Genomic DNA, 17008 nt, shown 5'->3' on the forward strand with positions numbered 1-17008 from the left:
TCAAGGGAGAGCGAGTGAGATTGACAGATACAGTGATTAGGATTTTGAGCGGCCCGTGCGAATCGGGAGCAGGCATCACAAGGGAGAGAGGAAGAGAAGAGGAAGTGGGGGTCAGCTAGGTGGGTTAGGAAAGCAGTGCATCCTTTAGTGAAACATGCACTAAATGTCAATTCGTATCTGTGTATAGCTTCACAGATGAGGTTTACTGCAGTGGGCCTTTTTCTCATAGATTTCTTAAAATACAAACCAGCTGTAAGGAACTACTCTGAGTCTGTTACACACAAATTAAGGTAAGTGAACATTTGCAGTAATTATGTTTTATAATTATTCTAATTTGTTATATGACAGGTCATCATTTACATTTAATGACGTAAGGGTTCAGAAGAAATTAACAAACTATTATTAGACAAACAAACTATTATTAGTTAACTATTAAACTTGTGGAATTAGAATCACCATTACATTTATATAAAATAATGACCTTATTAATGGACTTGCCAAAAAGTGTGTTTCTGCTAAAAGTTTCCAAGTAATATTGAGTGAGCAAATAAACTGAATTTGGCAGAACGTTTTCATTGTCTGTATCGATAATCGATATGACCTTTTTTTTCAGTTAACCTCTAAAAGGCGACCCCACTGTAACAAAAGTGAAATAAACTACAGAGGAGATGGTGGGGTGCCTGACAACTTTGGGTTACCTTTTATTTCTCTCTTGTGTCTCATCGACTGAATCCCGCATTCTGAAATTTGTTGTTGCCGTAAGTCTTTACAGTTCTGCTTTACTCCTCTGGGATTTGTTTTAAAATGTTTAATGAAATCCTGATAGATTCAACACTTGGTTTATGCTTGAAGGGAAAATAAGTAAATAAGATGATCAATAATCATATTGTATTTTATGTCTGATGTAGGAGCCATGTATTAAACCAATCAATCAAGCTTAATTTAACCCAATTTTAGCCCCGTTTATACCTGGTGCTAACATGTGTCCTTTGTCCCAATCTTGTCCACATTCTGATTGTGCCTACATTTTAAGACAGGTGTAGATGATTAAAATATGTATTATTTGCTGATTGTGAGCCGATCTTCCTGACCACCTCCGGAGAGACTAGGATATCTGGTCACAATGGGGACACAAGTAAACGGATAAGAGACACATTTTAATACCACATGTAGATGCAACGACTAATATGTGGGCACAACTGGAATTGTGGATGAGATTAGGACATAGGACACGTTAGCACCAGGTATAAAATATACTTAAAATATACTTATATAGAATATAAGACATATGACTTGTGTAAGGTACTCTATACATATGACATAAAACATATGACTTGTGTAAGGTACTCTATACATATGACATTAAACATATGACTGGCGTAAGGTATTTCGTCATGGCGATCGATCCCCCATTGAGTCGTTTCCCATGGACCCTCACGGTGAGGAAGTGTGGGCACAAGGCTTCGGGCAGCTAACTGAGGTACAGAAGTTTGAGTATGCAATGACAATTATGTTTCCCGAAAACATAACCCTTTGTCTGTATTTCCATTCTGAATGTGCCTGTAACTTCTTCTACAACTATGAGCTTAAGAAAGCGCACACATTTTCTTTAGAAAAAGTTGAAGGAGTCTGTCATGAAATGTTAGATAATCATGTGCCGTAACAAAAACAAGCAATATTATCGCACTTCACAGTAATATCTCCTAAATCTTCTCCGTAGAAGTTCTTACTTGACCTAGGCTGTTGTGTGAGGTATAAGCTTTCTCTCGTATTTTTTTGTCTCACTTGGCTCAGTTGGGGATGAGACAGCAGTTTGACTTCGGCAGGTTTCTAAAGAGACGCTATGGACACTTCCTCAGTGAAGACTACAACAGCAAAGAGGTGCGTTACTGGAGCCCAAACGTGTACATATTACACAGGAGAGAAATTGCATTGTTTACCATGTGTGCTGTTTGTGCATTTGAAGTCTTGGCAAATCTATTTCGGGCTATACGTCTGGGTTCTTTGGAGCATATGACCACACAATATCCATGTGTGGTACTTAGTGCCTGTAATGTCTGTTATGGTGTAGGCTAATGAGAATGACTCATGTTGATGACATCATCACCCCGGCCTCATAACATGATGTAACATGTGGGCTAATCTCGCCTGATCTCGTCACTGTGCATTAGGCTGCATGCATGTTGTTTGGCTCTGTGTGCCCCAAGGCAGTTCGCATCGTACTGGCATTACAACAAAGATCTGATTTCCCTCTTCCAGTCGCTCACTTTCACTTCCTGTCGTTTTCTCCCTTTTTCTCTTTACTCCACTCTATCTCTTTATCTTTTTCTCTCTCGTCCCCGTCTCCCTCTCCCTTTTCCCCTCCCTCCGTCCATAAAGTAGCAATTACCACCAAAATAACAACTTTCCTAATTCGCTGTCGCTAACGATTTGTTGTCACACTCAAGTTTCAGCTCGTGCTGTACCTTTCCTGTCCCCTGTCATGTCACATTCGAATTCAAGCAAGCTTTATCGGCATCACAGGAAAAGCCAATGTTGTCAAAATGATTTACAGTGTGCAATCACTTCACATAGGATGACAGAAAAGGGAAAAGCACATTTTAAATAGAACATATTAATTCTTAATACAGTAAAGCTTTGTTCCATTATGCACACTGGCAAACCACTTACTGTACAGTGAAGCAGTTTTTTGGACATGCATTCTCTAAGTGGTATGCTGGTATAGACATAGGAACCTAAGCTTTACTTCTTTCCCTCCACACAGGTGTACGTGCGGAGTACAGACTATGACCGCACTCTAATGAGTGCCCAGGCTAACCTGGCTGGGCTGTTCCCCCCAAACAGACGCCCCCCTCCCCTCATGCCCCAGTTACCATGGCGGCCCATTCCAGTGCACACTGTCACCAGAGCACAGGATAAGGTAGGCGGGCGCAGGGCTCTAAACCTGCGACCAAATATTTTCCTGTGCAACTAGGAGTTTTATTTTGGGAGCACTGAGCGACTACGAAAGCATCTGTAACGATAAGGCTTCACACTGTACCATTTGTTCCTCTGTGCCCTAGAGAAACAAGCGAGTGCAGATTCATTCACGTCATGGTTTCACCATTACTCCAGCGAGGTAGTAATGGTGGTCAAACCAGGTCAAACCAGGTCAAAAGATCTGACCAATAGTATCGGCGCAACATTTTCACCTTCCTATGGAAGATTGACCGCAAGCTGGCAGCTCCCTCCAGATGGAAGAACCACAACAGAGCAAAAAAGACCGGTCCGGGGAACGGTAACGTATGGCGGATGGTTGGGAATCGCGGCGAGTAGTGCGGACGAAGTGGAGGAAATTGAGACAAGGTTGGAGAAGCAACAGCTGTGCTGGGATGCGATCAATATGGGTGACCGTTCTGCTGATATGGAGTGGGAGGATGAGGGTCAAGGATCTGAATGGTCTGTAGAGGAAAGACATAGGAAGAAGAGCGATCATGATACTGAAAGCAGTGGAGCGTCTAGTCTGCAAAGCGTAAAGAGGGCCAAGGTAGGAAGCAAGAGTAATAATGTGTTGGAGTGGAAAGTTGTGATGGTGTTTGATGAGAACACAGGGCCTCATTTACACCCTATCCGATTAACCGACGTTGTAGAGATAGGTGAAGTCAAACTAGCCTGGTTCATTGGAAATGGTAGATTGCTAATATTTTGTGGTAGCCAGGCTCAGCAAGGGAAGATTCTGTAATGGAAAAGCTTAATGGGAAGAAGATTAAAAGCCATGTCCCTGGTGCTTATGCTAGGTCGAGGGGAGTCATCACTGGGGTCCAAATATCTATGTCCATAGATGATATGAAAGAAAATGTGAAGGGAGGCAGAGTGATTGAGGCCAAAAGGTTGATCAGTAGGAAAGAGGGTCAAATAAGTGAAAGCTTATTAGTGCTGCTGAGGTTTGAGAAGGTTTTGCCTAGAAAAGTACAAATAGGATTCCTTAGTTTCAATGTCAGAGAATTGGTCTCATCCCCATTGCAGTGTTTTTAATGCCAAAGAATGGGACATGTAGTTGTTCAGTGTAAAATAAAGAAAATATGTGCCAAGTGTGGAGCAGAACATGATTACGGTGAATGTGGGAGCAATGTGAAGGTTAAGAGTTGTAATTGTGGAAAGGGGGTACGACGACCACATGGTGCATCATTTGGTGGATGCCAGGTGCAGAGAGAAGTTAGAGAGGCTCAGAGATATAGAATCAGTCATAATGTATACGGTGCATTCGGAAAGTATTCAGACCCTTTGACTTTTCCCACATTTTATTAAGTTACAGCCTTATTCTAAAATGGATTCAATTGTTTTCCCCCCTCATCAGTCTACACACAATACTGCATAATGACAAAGCAAAAACAGGTTTTAGACATTTTTGCAAATGTATAAATTTTTTTAAATTAAAATAATTCAATATCACATTTACGTAAGTATTCAGACCCTTCACTCAGTACTTTGTTGAAGCACCTTTGGCAGCGATTACAGCCTCAAGACATCTTGGTATGGTTGCTACAAGCTTAGCACACTTGTATTTGGGGTGTTTCTCCCATTCTTCTCTGCTGACACTCTCAAGCTCTGTCAGGTTAGATGGGGAGCATTGCTAAACAGCTATTTTCAGGTCTCTCCAGAGATGTTTGATCGGGTTCAAGACCAGGCTCTGGCTGGGCCACTCAAGGACATTCAGAGACTTGTCTCGAAGCCACTCCTGCATTGTCTTGGCTGTGTGCTTAGGGTTGTTGTCCCGTTGGAAGGTGAACCTTCGGCCCAGTCTGAGGTCCTGAGCGCTCTGGAGCAGGTTTTCATCAAAGATCTAGCCTAATCTCCACAGCATGATGCCGCCACCACCATGCTTCAGCGTAGGGATGGTGCCAGGTTTCCTCCAGACGTGACGCTTGGCATTCAGCCCAAATAGTTTTTTTATCAGACCAGATAATCTTGTTTCTCATAGTCTGAGAGTCTTTAGGTGCCTTTTGACAAATTCCAAGCAGGCTTTTATGTGCCTTTTACTGACGAGTGGCTTCCGTCTGGCCGCTCTACCATATAGGCCTAATTGGTGTATTGCTGCAGAGATGGTTGTCCTTCTGGAAGGTTCTCCTATCTCCACAGAGGAACTCTGGAGCTCTTTCAGAGTGAACATTGTGTTCTTAGTCACCTCCCTGACCAAGGCCCTTCTCTCCCATTTGTTCAGTTTGGGCGGACGTCCAGCTCTAGGAAGAGTCTTGGTGGTTCCAAACGTCTTCCATTTAAGAATGATGGAGGCCACTTTGTTCTTGGGGAACTTCAATGCTACAGAAAAGTTTGGTACCCTTCCCCAGATCTGTGCCTCAACACAATCCTGTCTCGGAGATCTACAGCCAGTTCCTTCGACCTCGTGGCTTGGTTTTTGTTCTGACATGCACTGTCAACTGTGGGACCTTTCCAAATCATGTCCAATTAATTGAATTCACCACAGATGGACTCCAATCAAGTTGTAGAAATATCTCAAGGATGATCAATGGAAACAGGATGCACCTGAGCTCAATTTCGAGTCTAATAGCAAAGGGTCTCAATACTTACGTAAATAAGGTATTTCTGTTTTGTTATTTTTTATAAATTTGCCAAAAAATTGAGAAAGAAAACTGTTTCCGCTTTGTCATTATGGGGTATTGTGTGTAGATTGATGAGGAAATAAGACATTTTAGAATAAGGCTGTAACGTAACAAAATGTGGAAAAAGTCAAGGGGTATGAATACTTTCCGAATGCACTCTATGCAGAGGCTGGTAAACAGATTGGTGGAACTACAGTGCGGACTGATGGAGCTTCCATGGCTGCTCCTGTAGTAAGTGGACCTACTGTTGGGGCTGGTGCTTCTGCTGGTCCTGGCATTGTTTCGAGACCTGTTCAGAAATCTTGCGCTCATGAATATGCTGTGTCAAAGGTTCATTTCATAGCTTTCATTGGTAAGGTTATCAACACGACTCGGGTTGTGGAAAGCAGAAATACCAGCTTGAAGGCTATTGTGGATACGGCAAAATAGTGATGGGGGTAACTGATGTTACTGTCAAAATGGTTGTTGATATGCTGAATAATCCTAAGGGTGGATTGTTTCAACATAATATAGATCATATTTAATGAGGTTGGGGGGCTTGGGAGGGTTTTTGAGGGGAGGGTATGGTAGAAGTTAGTAGAGCTTTATTTGGTTTAAAAATGTATTTTCTTGGTACAGAATTTGTCAGGCCATGATTGATCGCACACTCCAGCACAGTAGGTGCTGTGGACCGCCTTAATATCATAGAAAAATAAGATGGTGCGGGGAGCGACAACGGTAGCTAGCTAGCTAGCTACGAAAACGGTAGACTGTGTTCTTTGCCCCTGCATGTCGGGCACTGCTTTCCTCCAGTTCTGTTAACGATGGCGAGGGCAGGTGTTCTGCAGGCGTTAGTGAAGGACACTGGGTGCTAGTTAACTAGCTAGAACTCCGGTACATAGCAGGCAGGAGGCAGTATAGATAGCTAGCTATCTAGGACATCAGTAGACAGTGTACTTTGCCCCCGCCTGTCGGGCACTGTTTTCCTGCAGTTCTGTTAAGGGCAGGTGTTCAGCCGGTGGGAGCGAAGGACACTATGTGCTAGCAAGCAGGCGTTAGCGAAGGACTAGTTAGCTAGACTCCGGTACACAGTAGACGGAAGGCGGGTGCGACACCTGTAGCTAGCTAGCTCAGACACTGGTAAAAACTCTGATAATACTTTTATTTCCCTTTAGACCCACGTTTTAATTGCATAGACAATCAGGGGAAATACAGAATATCAAAAGTGTCACACAACCATGAAGATGGTGTGCTCAAGGGGGGGTTCATGCAGAAACCAATTGGATGCTCGATTGCGGCTGCAATCACACACTACTAACAGAGATACTTTTGAGGAGATTGGACTCCATTTGAAATCGTATTAATGCAATTGTGTATGTTGCCATGCGTCGTCAATGGGCCGCGAGGTGCATTCTGGGCTATTCTACGACAAGAAAAGATCTCCTTCAAGGAGTGAATGGGGGTCAATTGGGCGACTAGTTTAAAAACCCAACATTAGCATGAGCAAGAAGTACAGCATTACATTTTTTTTCCGAGATGTAACATCGTATAGCTTTGGAATGATGACGTTATGTACTTTCGAGAAAAATATTCAGGTTTCTTGACTCATACCCTGACTTTGAGAAGGGATTGCGTGACGATCATTTTAGCAACCACGTGAAGCAGCATGACAACGTGAACGCGATTGTTCTACAATCTGCTGGGTGGGGCATTACACTGGTCCTCCATTTATAGCCCAATGGGATTCCTAGCCCCTCCTTTCACTAACAGCGTTGCTCTTAATCGCAAACCTGACATTTTTAAAGAGACCATGTATAATTTTCAATGTAATGCATCGCAATATGAAAATAGTGCTTTTACACAATGTAGAAACTCAATATTCCACAATTTTCTTTGTAATTTTAATGACAGCTATTTATATCAGCATTTTAGCTTTTAAAATAAACAAATGTATTTACTGTGTTACATATTTTTAGGGCACAAAAGTATCTAGAATTAATATAGGCCACGTACAGTATATCTCAAGCAATTAAAAAATATAGATTTTCTGGTGCTCCTAAATTTCATATGGTGTTCCTAACAGCTGGCGGCTTGCTGGCAGAGATAAACGTGCCCACTCACTCACTCACACATCATCCATTAAATCAGCTGTATGAATCTTTCCAGTAGACCTGGGTTCAAAATAGTGTTTGTTTTCTTTCAAAAACTTTAGCTGTGCTTGATTGAGCTTGCCTGGTTACATTGGAACCAATGAAATAGTCCCAGAAGTGGAAACCCATCCCATCTGAAGTAGTAGTTTGAATCAAGATATATTGGTTTTGTTGGGGCCTGATGTGGAACTCAATATCACTACGCCCATTTGAGATGTGAGCATGGGCCTTCCTGTCCATTTCTCTGACCAATAGGCCATTTGGCACTGAGGCGGCATTAAAAAGAAAAGAAAGGAAGGGCCCCTAGTAAAGCAACGCTGTAAACTGAGTGTACCTGGGTTTTATGAGAAGAGGAAGAGGAATTTGACAGAGGAATAAAAATTGTTGTTTTGTCTTGGATTTCACAAGCTGTTGAAGTCCCCAAGCAAACACTGCCCCAGGTTTAGAGAGCTGATGGGGGAGACGTTTGACAGCGAACACTACCGGAGAGTTCTCAAGTCTCACCAGGTAAGTCTCAGAAGAGCTGTCAAGGTAACACATCACAGCATTAAAGCCTATGACGCTTCATACATCTTAATTGGACCAGTTTCGTCGCAGGAGGATTTTATTTTTGTATTTTTTTTCACTGATAATTTCAAACGGAAATGAGTTTTGATAGGCTACAGTAGGCGATAGGCTGCATTTCGGATACACTATGTTGTAGTAGAGACCATTATCTATTTGTGTTGTTTAAGCAATAAGGCCCGAGGGGGTGTGGTATACAGCCTGTTCTTACGCACGACGTAACACAGAGTGCCTGGATACAGACCTTAGACGTGGTATATTGGCCATATACCACAAACCCCTGAGTTTCCTTATTGCTATTATAAACTGGTTACCAACGTAATTAGACCAGTAAAAATACATGTTTTGTCATATACCACGTCTGTTAGCCAATCAGCATTCAGGGCTTGAACCACCCAGTTAATAGTAAGGTATATACAACGACAGTTGTTGATGTGTATGGCTGCATTTCAGATACATTGTTGTACATTTTAATGTGGCAGTAGTAGGACCTACGATAGTAGGACATTTATTCTGTCTGTTGATTTAGTGTTTGAGCGAGCAAGAGAGAAAGAGAACTACAGGTTTTCAGTGAATGTATGTAAAGAACGAGGCTCATTTGAATATCCTGCCCTGCAAGGAAAATTCTCAGTGACAACAGAGTGATCAATATATATATATATTATGTGTATATGTGTGTATATATATGTGTGTATATTTATATATATATATATATATATATATATATATATATATATATATATATATATATATATATATATATATATATATATATATTTAATCTTTATTTAACAAGGCAAGTCAGTTAAGAACAAATTATTATTTACAATGACGGCCTACCCCGGCCAAAGCCGGACGACGCTGGGCCTATTGTGTGCCGCCCTATGGGACTCCCAATCACGGCCGGATGTGATACAGCCTGGATTCAAACCAGGGACTGCTGCGCCACTCGGGAGTTTTAAAAATGAAGATACTACACCTGTAGTAGACATGACATAACATGTTCAGACCTGTGTCAAATGCATAGTAGTACGTCAAATACTCTGCGCTTGATTGAGTTTGTCCAAATAGAATAGCCCCAAAGGGAGAAACTCCAAGGTTATCAAACACACCTCGATCGCTTTCCCTAGTTTTTTTGTAACGTTGTTATTGTTAATGTTTCTTTTTGTTGTTCTGTCTAGTCATTTCAAGTCCTATCCTGTCATAGACGGGCCTTGAGCAATACGTCGCAGCAATGAAACCCTTTTCCTCACAACCCTGTCCCTATTAATCTTGTCTTGTGAATTCACTTTGACTCACTTGCTCCATGTGTTTGTTATTCAAAGACTGAATTATTGTTTCATTCCAGTAGGTTATTAGTTGTCACAAAGGCCTTGTTAGTTATTTCGGTGTGACATCAGGTCCTCAGTGATTTCCTCACTCACAGTTTTCTCCTTCATCTTCCAAAAAGCTGCTTGGTGCAATTTCTCTCACATTCTCAGAGCTGTTAATTAATGACAGGATTGAATTATATTGAGAATTAAAATGAAAAGGCTTTAATTAACTGAATCCCATCCTGATTCCTATTATGGAGATGTCTGGCTTTTGATGGAGGTGTCCTTGGTGCTCTTTACTACCCTCTGGTGAGAAGATGGAGTATTTAGCTGACATTTTTTGTCACCCTGTGTTCATCTTAATAGTCACAAGTGGCTTCCTCTCGTCTCATTTTATGTGATCTGAAAAGCAGGTGAAAGGTTAATGGGCATAAAGACATAATATGTAGAAATCACTCCCCATTAGCTGGTTGCGAAGATTCTATCATGTTCGCCTAATTTCTGTTGATATGACAAAACAAGTGTAGAGAATCATTAAATAATCTAAACTGCGGTGAAATATATTTTCTAAAATAAAAAAAGATCGTATTTTGAGATGATTCAAGCTGGTGTACAAAACGAAAAGTAAAAATTACGTTATAAAGGTTTTGTATAGTTTCAGCCAGTAGTTGAAAAGTAGCGCTCATGAGCCAAAATGTATCATATGTTAGGAATTCCAATTCGTACAATATGTAAGTCCCAATAAGATCCCGTTCAATCTCTTTCAGGACGGGAAGCATAGAAATAGCTCACATAGAATGTGCTGCTTATCAGACTCACATTTCTATCTGAATTTGGTTGGGTCGCCACCAAAGCTTCATACTGGACCTAGAAGAATGACCTTTCACTACGTACTGACAGTAATCATGTATTTTGCATCAGTGTAGATGAACCTTTCCCCTGAGTCATTTTCTCTCAACTAAGCACTGTGTATATAAAACAAAACCTTGGTACGGTGCCCTTATTTGACAAGACTTACAGTTTTAATAATCAACTGTTTATGGAAGCAAAAAACTAATGTGACATGTGAATATGTGACCGAGTGATTGCTTTTAGGAATCCACTAGGCGCAATCATAACATTGACTGACTGGAATAAATGAAAAAATCGTATAAGATGAACATCTTCCCACAGCGATTTATACAGGAGCTCTCCAACCACACTGGGTATCCTGTGTCTAGGCTGCTGGGCAGGAATTCCATATGGAGGGTCTACGACACTCTCTCCTGTCAGGTACTGGACTATTGTATGTAGCTCTCTGCATACAAACTCTGACTCTGAAATATATACTATGCCACATGTAGGGTTTCCCCTCTAGGGTTAGTTGCAGGTCCCCTTCAAAGGGATCTACGTCCCAAATGGCACCCTCTTCCCTTTATAGGCCACCTAGTTTGTAAAGGGCCCGTAGGGCTCTGGTCAAAAGAAGTGCACTGTAGAGAATAGGGTGCCATTTGGGATGCATACACCGACTTGCTTGAAACCCATTAAACCCACGTTTCCTGCATGTTGTCTGTACCACTCGGTGACTTCCAGTCATTGCACTAATGCTCGTTAGCATTGGCTTACGAAACTACCTCTAACTTCATACTGTTCAGTCGTGTGGTCAGGTGCCACAAAAAGGACTGTGGATAAAATTGCAATTGGTTCGAGAAATGTACACAGAGAGCTAATTTTAATAATATGCATGTCAATCTCTCCTGGCTCAAAGTGGAGGAGAGATTGACTTCATCACTACTTGTATTTGTGAGAGGTATTTGACATGTTGAATGCACCGAGCGGTCTGTTTGAACTACTGGCACACAGCTCGGACATCCATGCATACACCACAAATCAAGTCAAATTTATTTATGTAGCCCTTCGTACATCAGCTGATACCTCAAAGTGCTGTACAGAAACCCAGCCTAAAACCCCAAAAAGCAAGCTATGCAGGTGTAGAAGCACGGTGGCTAGGAAAAACTCCCTAGAAAGGCCAAAACCTAGGAAGAAACCTAGAAGAGGAACCAGGCTGTGAGGGGTGGCCAGTCCTCTTCTGGCTGTGCCGGGTGTAGATTATAACAGAACATGGCCAAGATGTTCAAATGTTCATAAATGACCAGCATGGTCAAATAATAATAATCACAGTAGTTGTCGAGGGTGCAACAGGTCAGCACCTCAGGAGTAAATGTCAGTTGGCTTTTCATAGCCGATCATTAAGAGTATCTCTACCACTCCTGCTGTCTCTAGAGAGTTGAAAACGGCAGGTCTGGGACAGGTAGCACGCCCTGTGAACAGGTCAGGATTCCATAGCCGCAGGCAGAACAGTTGAAACTGGAGCAGCAGCACGGCCAGGTGGACTGGGGACAGCAAGGAGTCATCATGCCAGGTAGTCCTGAGGCATGGTCCTAGGGCTCAGGTCCTCCGAGAGAAAGAGAAAATTATAGAGAGCATACTTAAATTCACACAGGACACCGGATAAGACAGGAGAAGTACTCCAGATATAACAAACTGACCCTAGCCCCCCGACACATAAACTACTGCAGCATAAATACTGGAGGCTGAGACAGGAGGGGTCAGGAGACACTGTGGCCCCATCCAATGATAAAGACATGCCACCAGAGGTTTCTTCACAGTCCCCAAATCCAGAATAGACTATGGAAGGCGCACAGTACTGAACTCTATTTCACACCAAGTAACTCATGCAAGCAGTTAAAATAGATTTAGAATAGATTAAAAAAACACTTCATGGAGCAGCGGGGACTGTGAAGCAACACAAACATAGGCACACACACACACACACACATTATAGCATACGCACTATACACACACGTACACATGGATTTTGTACTGTTTATATGTGGTAGTGGTGGAGTAGGGGCCTGAGGGCACACAGTCTGTGAATGTATTGTAATGTTTTTAAAATGGTATAAACTGCCTTAATTTTACTGGACCCTAGGAAGAGTAGCCAATGGGGATCCGTAATAAATACAAAAATACAAATACTACACAGAGACATAAAAATTGCATCCATGAGTTAATCTGACTCTGCATCCTGCCTCACTCATTATATAGGCAGGACGCCTCCCCTCCCTTCCCCTGCCTACCTCTCTTGCAAGTTGCCCTGTGTCAAAGAGTTTGGCTTCTATTGGTTTCAATTGACAACTTTGATGCCAGAAAGCCTGGATGTTACTCTTTGGGCCTCTCTGCCCCAGCCTGGGAACAAACAACATAGGGGAACACTGCCATGTGATCACCTCGGCAGTTGGGCTTGATGAATAACTCAATAGCTCGTTGAAATGAATAATATCCTTGATTATATAAGAGGTAGACATGGTCATACTTACAGTAATACACGTTATCACCAGTGCAAAGTGTTCATCCATCATCTGTTATTTTCAGAGATGGATATAAATAGAAAGACTTATACAAACCGTGAAATACAGGTGGCGTCCAAAATGGGACCCTATTTCCAATATTGTATACTAGAGTCCTATGTGCCCTAGTCAAAGGTAGTGCACTTTAAAGGGAATAGGGTGCCATTTGGGATGCATCCACAATAATTACACTGGTATAGGCTTGGTTGTGACTCATGTGTTGTAGAAGAGTTGCTCTTCAAACAGAACGATGCTAACGGTTGTCATTGTACCCTTGTTAGAGGAATCACAACCTGACCACCCCTGGCTGGGCCACACAGGAAGTACTCAACACTCTACAGGAAATATCCTCCTTTGAGGTCATGTTCAGCGTTGTCACTCACAAGAGAAAGGAAAAGGCCAGGCTCTCAGGAGGTGAGAGGTTAGAGTTCAGAAGGTGTCAGAGGTCATGAGGGTTGTAAAAGAGTTGAAGTAATGTCGCTTTGGTGTTGTGGCTGTGGGTTGAGAGTTGAAAATAAGTTGAAGTGACGTTGAGTTAATGTTGTGACTGTGGGCTGAGAGGTTGCTCATGCTGAGTGGATGAAATATCCTGTGGATTGTGAGTTGGTCTGAATGTTATGTTAATGAGTTGGATTATGCCAACAGTTTGTTTGTTTGCGTGTATGTCACTATGATTGTTTTTATAATGTTGATGGTTTGTTTATTGTTTAGGGGTTCTGTTGAATGCCATCCTGAGGAATTTCTCCAAGGCAATGGAGCAAGGGAGCACGCTCAAGTTCATCATGTATTCAGCAGTTAGTGAACACCGCTGGCACACACACACACACATCCACATACTTAATTGTACACTCACACTTCATATTATGCAATCTGACATCTAGCATGTCTCCGTATTCATATTTATACATTCACAAGCACATCCACGCATGACCAAACACAATGTTAATGCTATGTGATTATGCAATTTATGCGACACAGTTCATTCTGTGTTCTAATGTGTACATCTCTCTCTCTCTCTAGCATGACTCCACCCTCATCACTCTCCAGGCTGCCATAGACGTGTACAATGGTCTTCTTCCTCCTTATGCTGCCTGTCAGCTCTTTGAGTTCTACCAAGAGGACGATGGGTAATGTAGTTTTAGTTGTGATACCTCCAGAAATGATCACATGTACAAGGCTAATGTTTTAGCGCAATAAACTGTACAAATTATTTGGTTTAAAGCTGCAATATGTACATTTTTGGGTGACCTGAAAAAGTTCACATCGTCATTCACAATAAAAGCAAGTCCAAGAAGCGCTATATCTGTTCTATGTGCGCTATTTCTATGCTTCCCGTGCTTAAGCTTCATATTTGCATCTTTTACTTTCGGTTTTGTACACCAGCTTCAAAGAGCTGAAAATACAATATTTTTGCTAATTGAAAAGATATTGCACAGTGGTTTAGAAGGTACAATGATTTTTTTTTACACTATAAATTGCTTGTTTTATTACTATTAGCATTTTAGCAACCAGGAAATAGCTGAGCGATTTCTGCATATTGCACCTTTAAATGACAACTAAATGGTATGTGAGATGTGAAATTAGTATTAAAGTGTTACAGAAATCTGCATAACACATGACTGTCGGCTATGTCTTTACATAGTCTGTGTGAACTATTCCAGGTCCTATTCTCTTGACTTGTATTACCGTAATGACTCAACCCGTGATCCCTACCCGACCCCTGTGCCTGGCTGTGAGACAACTCCGTGCCCTCTGACCTCATTCACTGACCTGGTTAAAGATGTCATCTCAACGGACTGGGACGCCGAGTGTGGGCTCAAACCATCATGGTCCAACACAGGTAAGAAAGGTAGTCCATATTGTCTTAATGGTTCAAAGGTTTTGCTTTGTTACTTTTGCTTATAGGAGCTCATTTTTCTGTCATTCTATACACCAGAATATCCATAAATATTGCCACGGATACTGTAACGTTTACTCGGAGACTGACACTACTCATTGAAACCGGACTCTTAAGACGGAAATCTTTTCAATCTGATTACTTATCTTCCTTGCGTCTCTCCTGACTTTTGCAAGGTGTCATTGCGGCGCTTGCAGTGGCAGTGGCTATCCTGACAATGGCGCTGTTGGCCAGCATAGCAGTGTTAATTCACCAGAGGAGAAACCTGTACTCCAGGGAGGGGTAATCTGGCTCTCCAGGCTTGAATAAGTCTTCCTATAACATCATGGGGGCATTTGGAGAGGACAGGGCAATACATCAATACTTATAGGCCTACTATGAGATGAACATGGAAATGATCCATACAATGACCTTGTGAATTTTGTTCTCTTGTGATCCCATTGTACTGTTTTGTATTGTATTGTTTTTAGTTCCTATTGGATGTTGTTCTATTTAGCAGAATGTCAAGTCATCTTAGGTCTTTGTTGAGTGATTTGGCTTTTATAATATTTAGAAAATGATTGAATTAGTTGTCTCCTTGACTTTTTCCACGTTTTGTTGTCTTACAGCCTGAATTTAAAATGGATTACATTAAGATTTTATTGTCACACACAATAATACCCCATAATGTCAATGTGGAATTATGTTTTTACATTTTTTTTTTTTTTTACGGATTAATTAAAAATGAAAAGCTGAAACGTCTTGAGTCAATAAGTCGTCAATTACCTCGACACCGGTGCCCCCGCGCATTGACTCTGTACCGGCACCCGCTGTATATAGCCTCGCTATTGTTCTTTTACTGCTGCTCTTTAATGATTTGTTACTTTTATCTCTTACTTTTTAAAAAGGTATTTTCTTAAAACTGCATTGTTGGTTAAGTAAGTAAGCAATTCCCTCTAAGGTCTACACCGGTTGTATTCGGTGCATGTGACAAATCAAATTTGTTTTGATTTATTCAACCCCTTTGTCATGGCAAGCCTAAATAAGTTCAGGAGTAAAAATGTACTTTAAGTCACATAATAAGTCGCATGGACTCACTCTGTGTGCAGTAGTAGTGTTTAACATGATTTTGAATGACTATCTCATCTCTATACTCCACACATACATTTAGAGGTAAGGTCCCTCAGTCGATTCAACCACAACAACCAGGGAGGTTTTCCAATGCCTCGCAAAGAAGGGCACCTATTGGTAGATGGGTAAGAAATAAAAAGCAGACATTGGATATATCCCCTTGAGTATGTTGAAGTTATTAATTATGCTTTGGGTGGTGTTCCCAGTCACTACAAAGATACAGACATCCTTCCTTACTCAGTTGCCAGAGAGGAAAGAAAGTGCTCAAGAATTTCACCATGAGGCCAATGGAAACTTTAAAACAATTACAGAGTTTAATGGCTGTGATAGGAGAAAACTGAGGATGGATCAACAACATTGTAGTAACTCTACAATACTAACCTAATTGACAGAGTGAAAAGAAGGCAGCCTTTACAGAATAGAAGTATTCCAACACATGCGTCCTGTTTGCAACAAGGCATTAAATTAACACTGCAAAATGAGGCAAAGCAATGAACTTTTTGTCCTGAATACAAAGTATTATGTTTGGGGCAAATCCAATACCACACATTACTGAGTACAATTCTCCATATTTTCAAACATATTGGTGGCTGCATCATGTTATGGGTATGCTTGTAATCGTTAAAGACTGGGGAGTTTTTCAGGATAACAAATAAACAGAATGGAGGTAAGTACAGGCAAAATCCTAGTGGAAAACCTGGTTCAGTCTGCTTTCCACCAGACACTGGGTGATTAATTCATCTTTCAGCAGGACAATAACCTAAAACTCATGGCTACATCTACAGTGGAGTTGCTTGTCAAGGAGAGAGTTAATGTTCCTAAGTGGCCGAGTTACAGCTTTGACTTAAATCTACATGAAAATCTGTGGCGAGACCTGAAAATGGTTGTCTAGCAATGATCAACAACCCAATTTGATAGCGTTTGAAGCATTTTGAAAAGGTGTGGAAAGTCCATGTGTGGAAAGCTTTTAGAGACTTGCCCAAATCTGCAACTGTAGTGAAACAAG

General features: G+C 41.5%; 1 protein-coding gene across 3 annotated transcripts; it reads left to right on the top strand.

Moving 5' to 3' along the window:
* Nucleotides 1–574: 574 nt before the first annotated feature.
* On the top strand, nt 575–15630 carry LOC110492854 (testicular acid phosphatase homolog). Of its 3 annotated transcripts, XM_090202263.1 has the most exons (11): nt 575–758; nt 1385–1480; nt 1795–1881; nt 2765–2920; nt 8138–8236; nt 10780–10878; nt 13277–13409; nt 13707–13789; nt 14016–14122; nt 14657–14835; nt 15069–15630. In XM_090202263.1, exons 1-11 carry the CDS (start codon nt 669–671, stop codon nt 15176–15178), a joined length of 1239 nt encoding a protein of 412 aa, XP_090058389.1. In that variant the 5' UTR covers nt 575–668; the 3' UTR covers nt 15179–15630. The 3 variants fall into 3 exon arrangements, with proteins under 3 accessions (XP_090058389.1, XP_090058388.1, XP_090058387.1); XM_090202262.1 differs by lacking the exons at nt 575–758; nt 1385–1480; nt 1795–1881 and having other exon boundaries at nt 2901–3526; XM_090202261.1 differs by lacking the exons at nt 575–758; nt 1385–1480; nt 1795–1881; nt 2765–2920 and adding an exon at nt 2974–3277.
* The last annotated feature ends 1378 nt before the right edge of the window (nt 15631–17008 follow it).

Source organism: Oncorhynchus mykiss, chromosome 16, assembly GCF_057628025.1.
Source record: "Oncorhynchus mykiss isolate SJ-2025 chromosome 16, ASM5762802v1, whole genome shotgun sequence".
Taxonomy (NCBI): domain Eukaryota; kingdom Metazoa; phylum Chordata; class Actinopteri; order Salmoniformes; family Salmonidae; genus Oncorhynchus; species Oncorhynchus mykiss.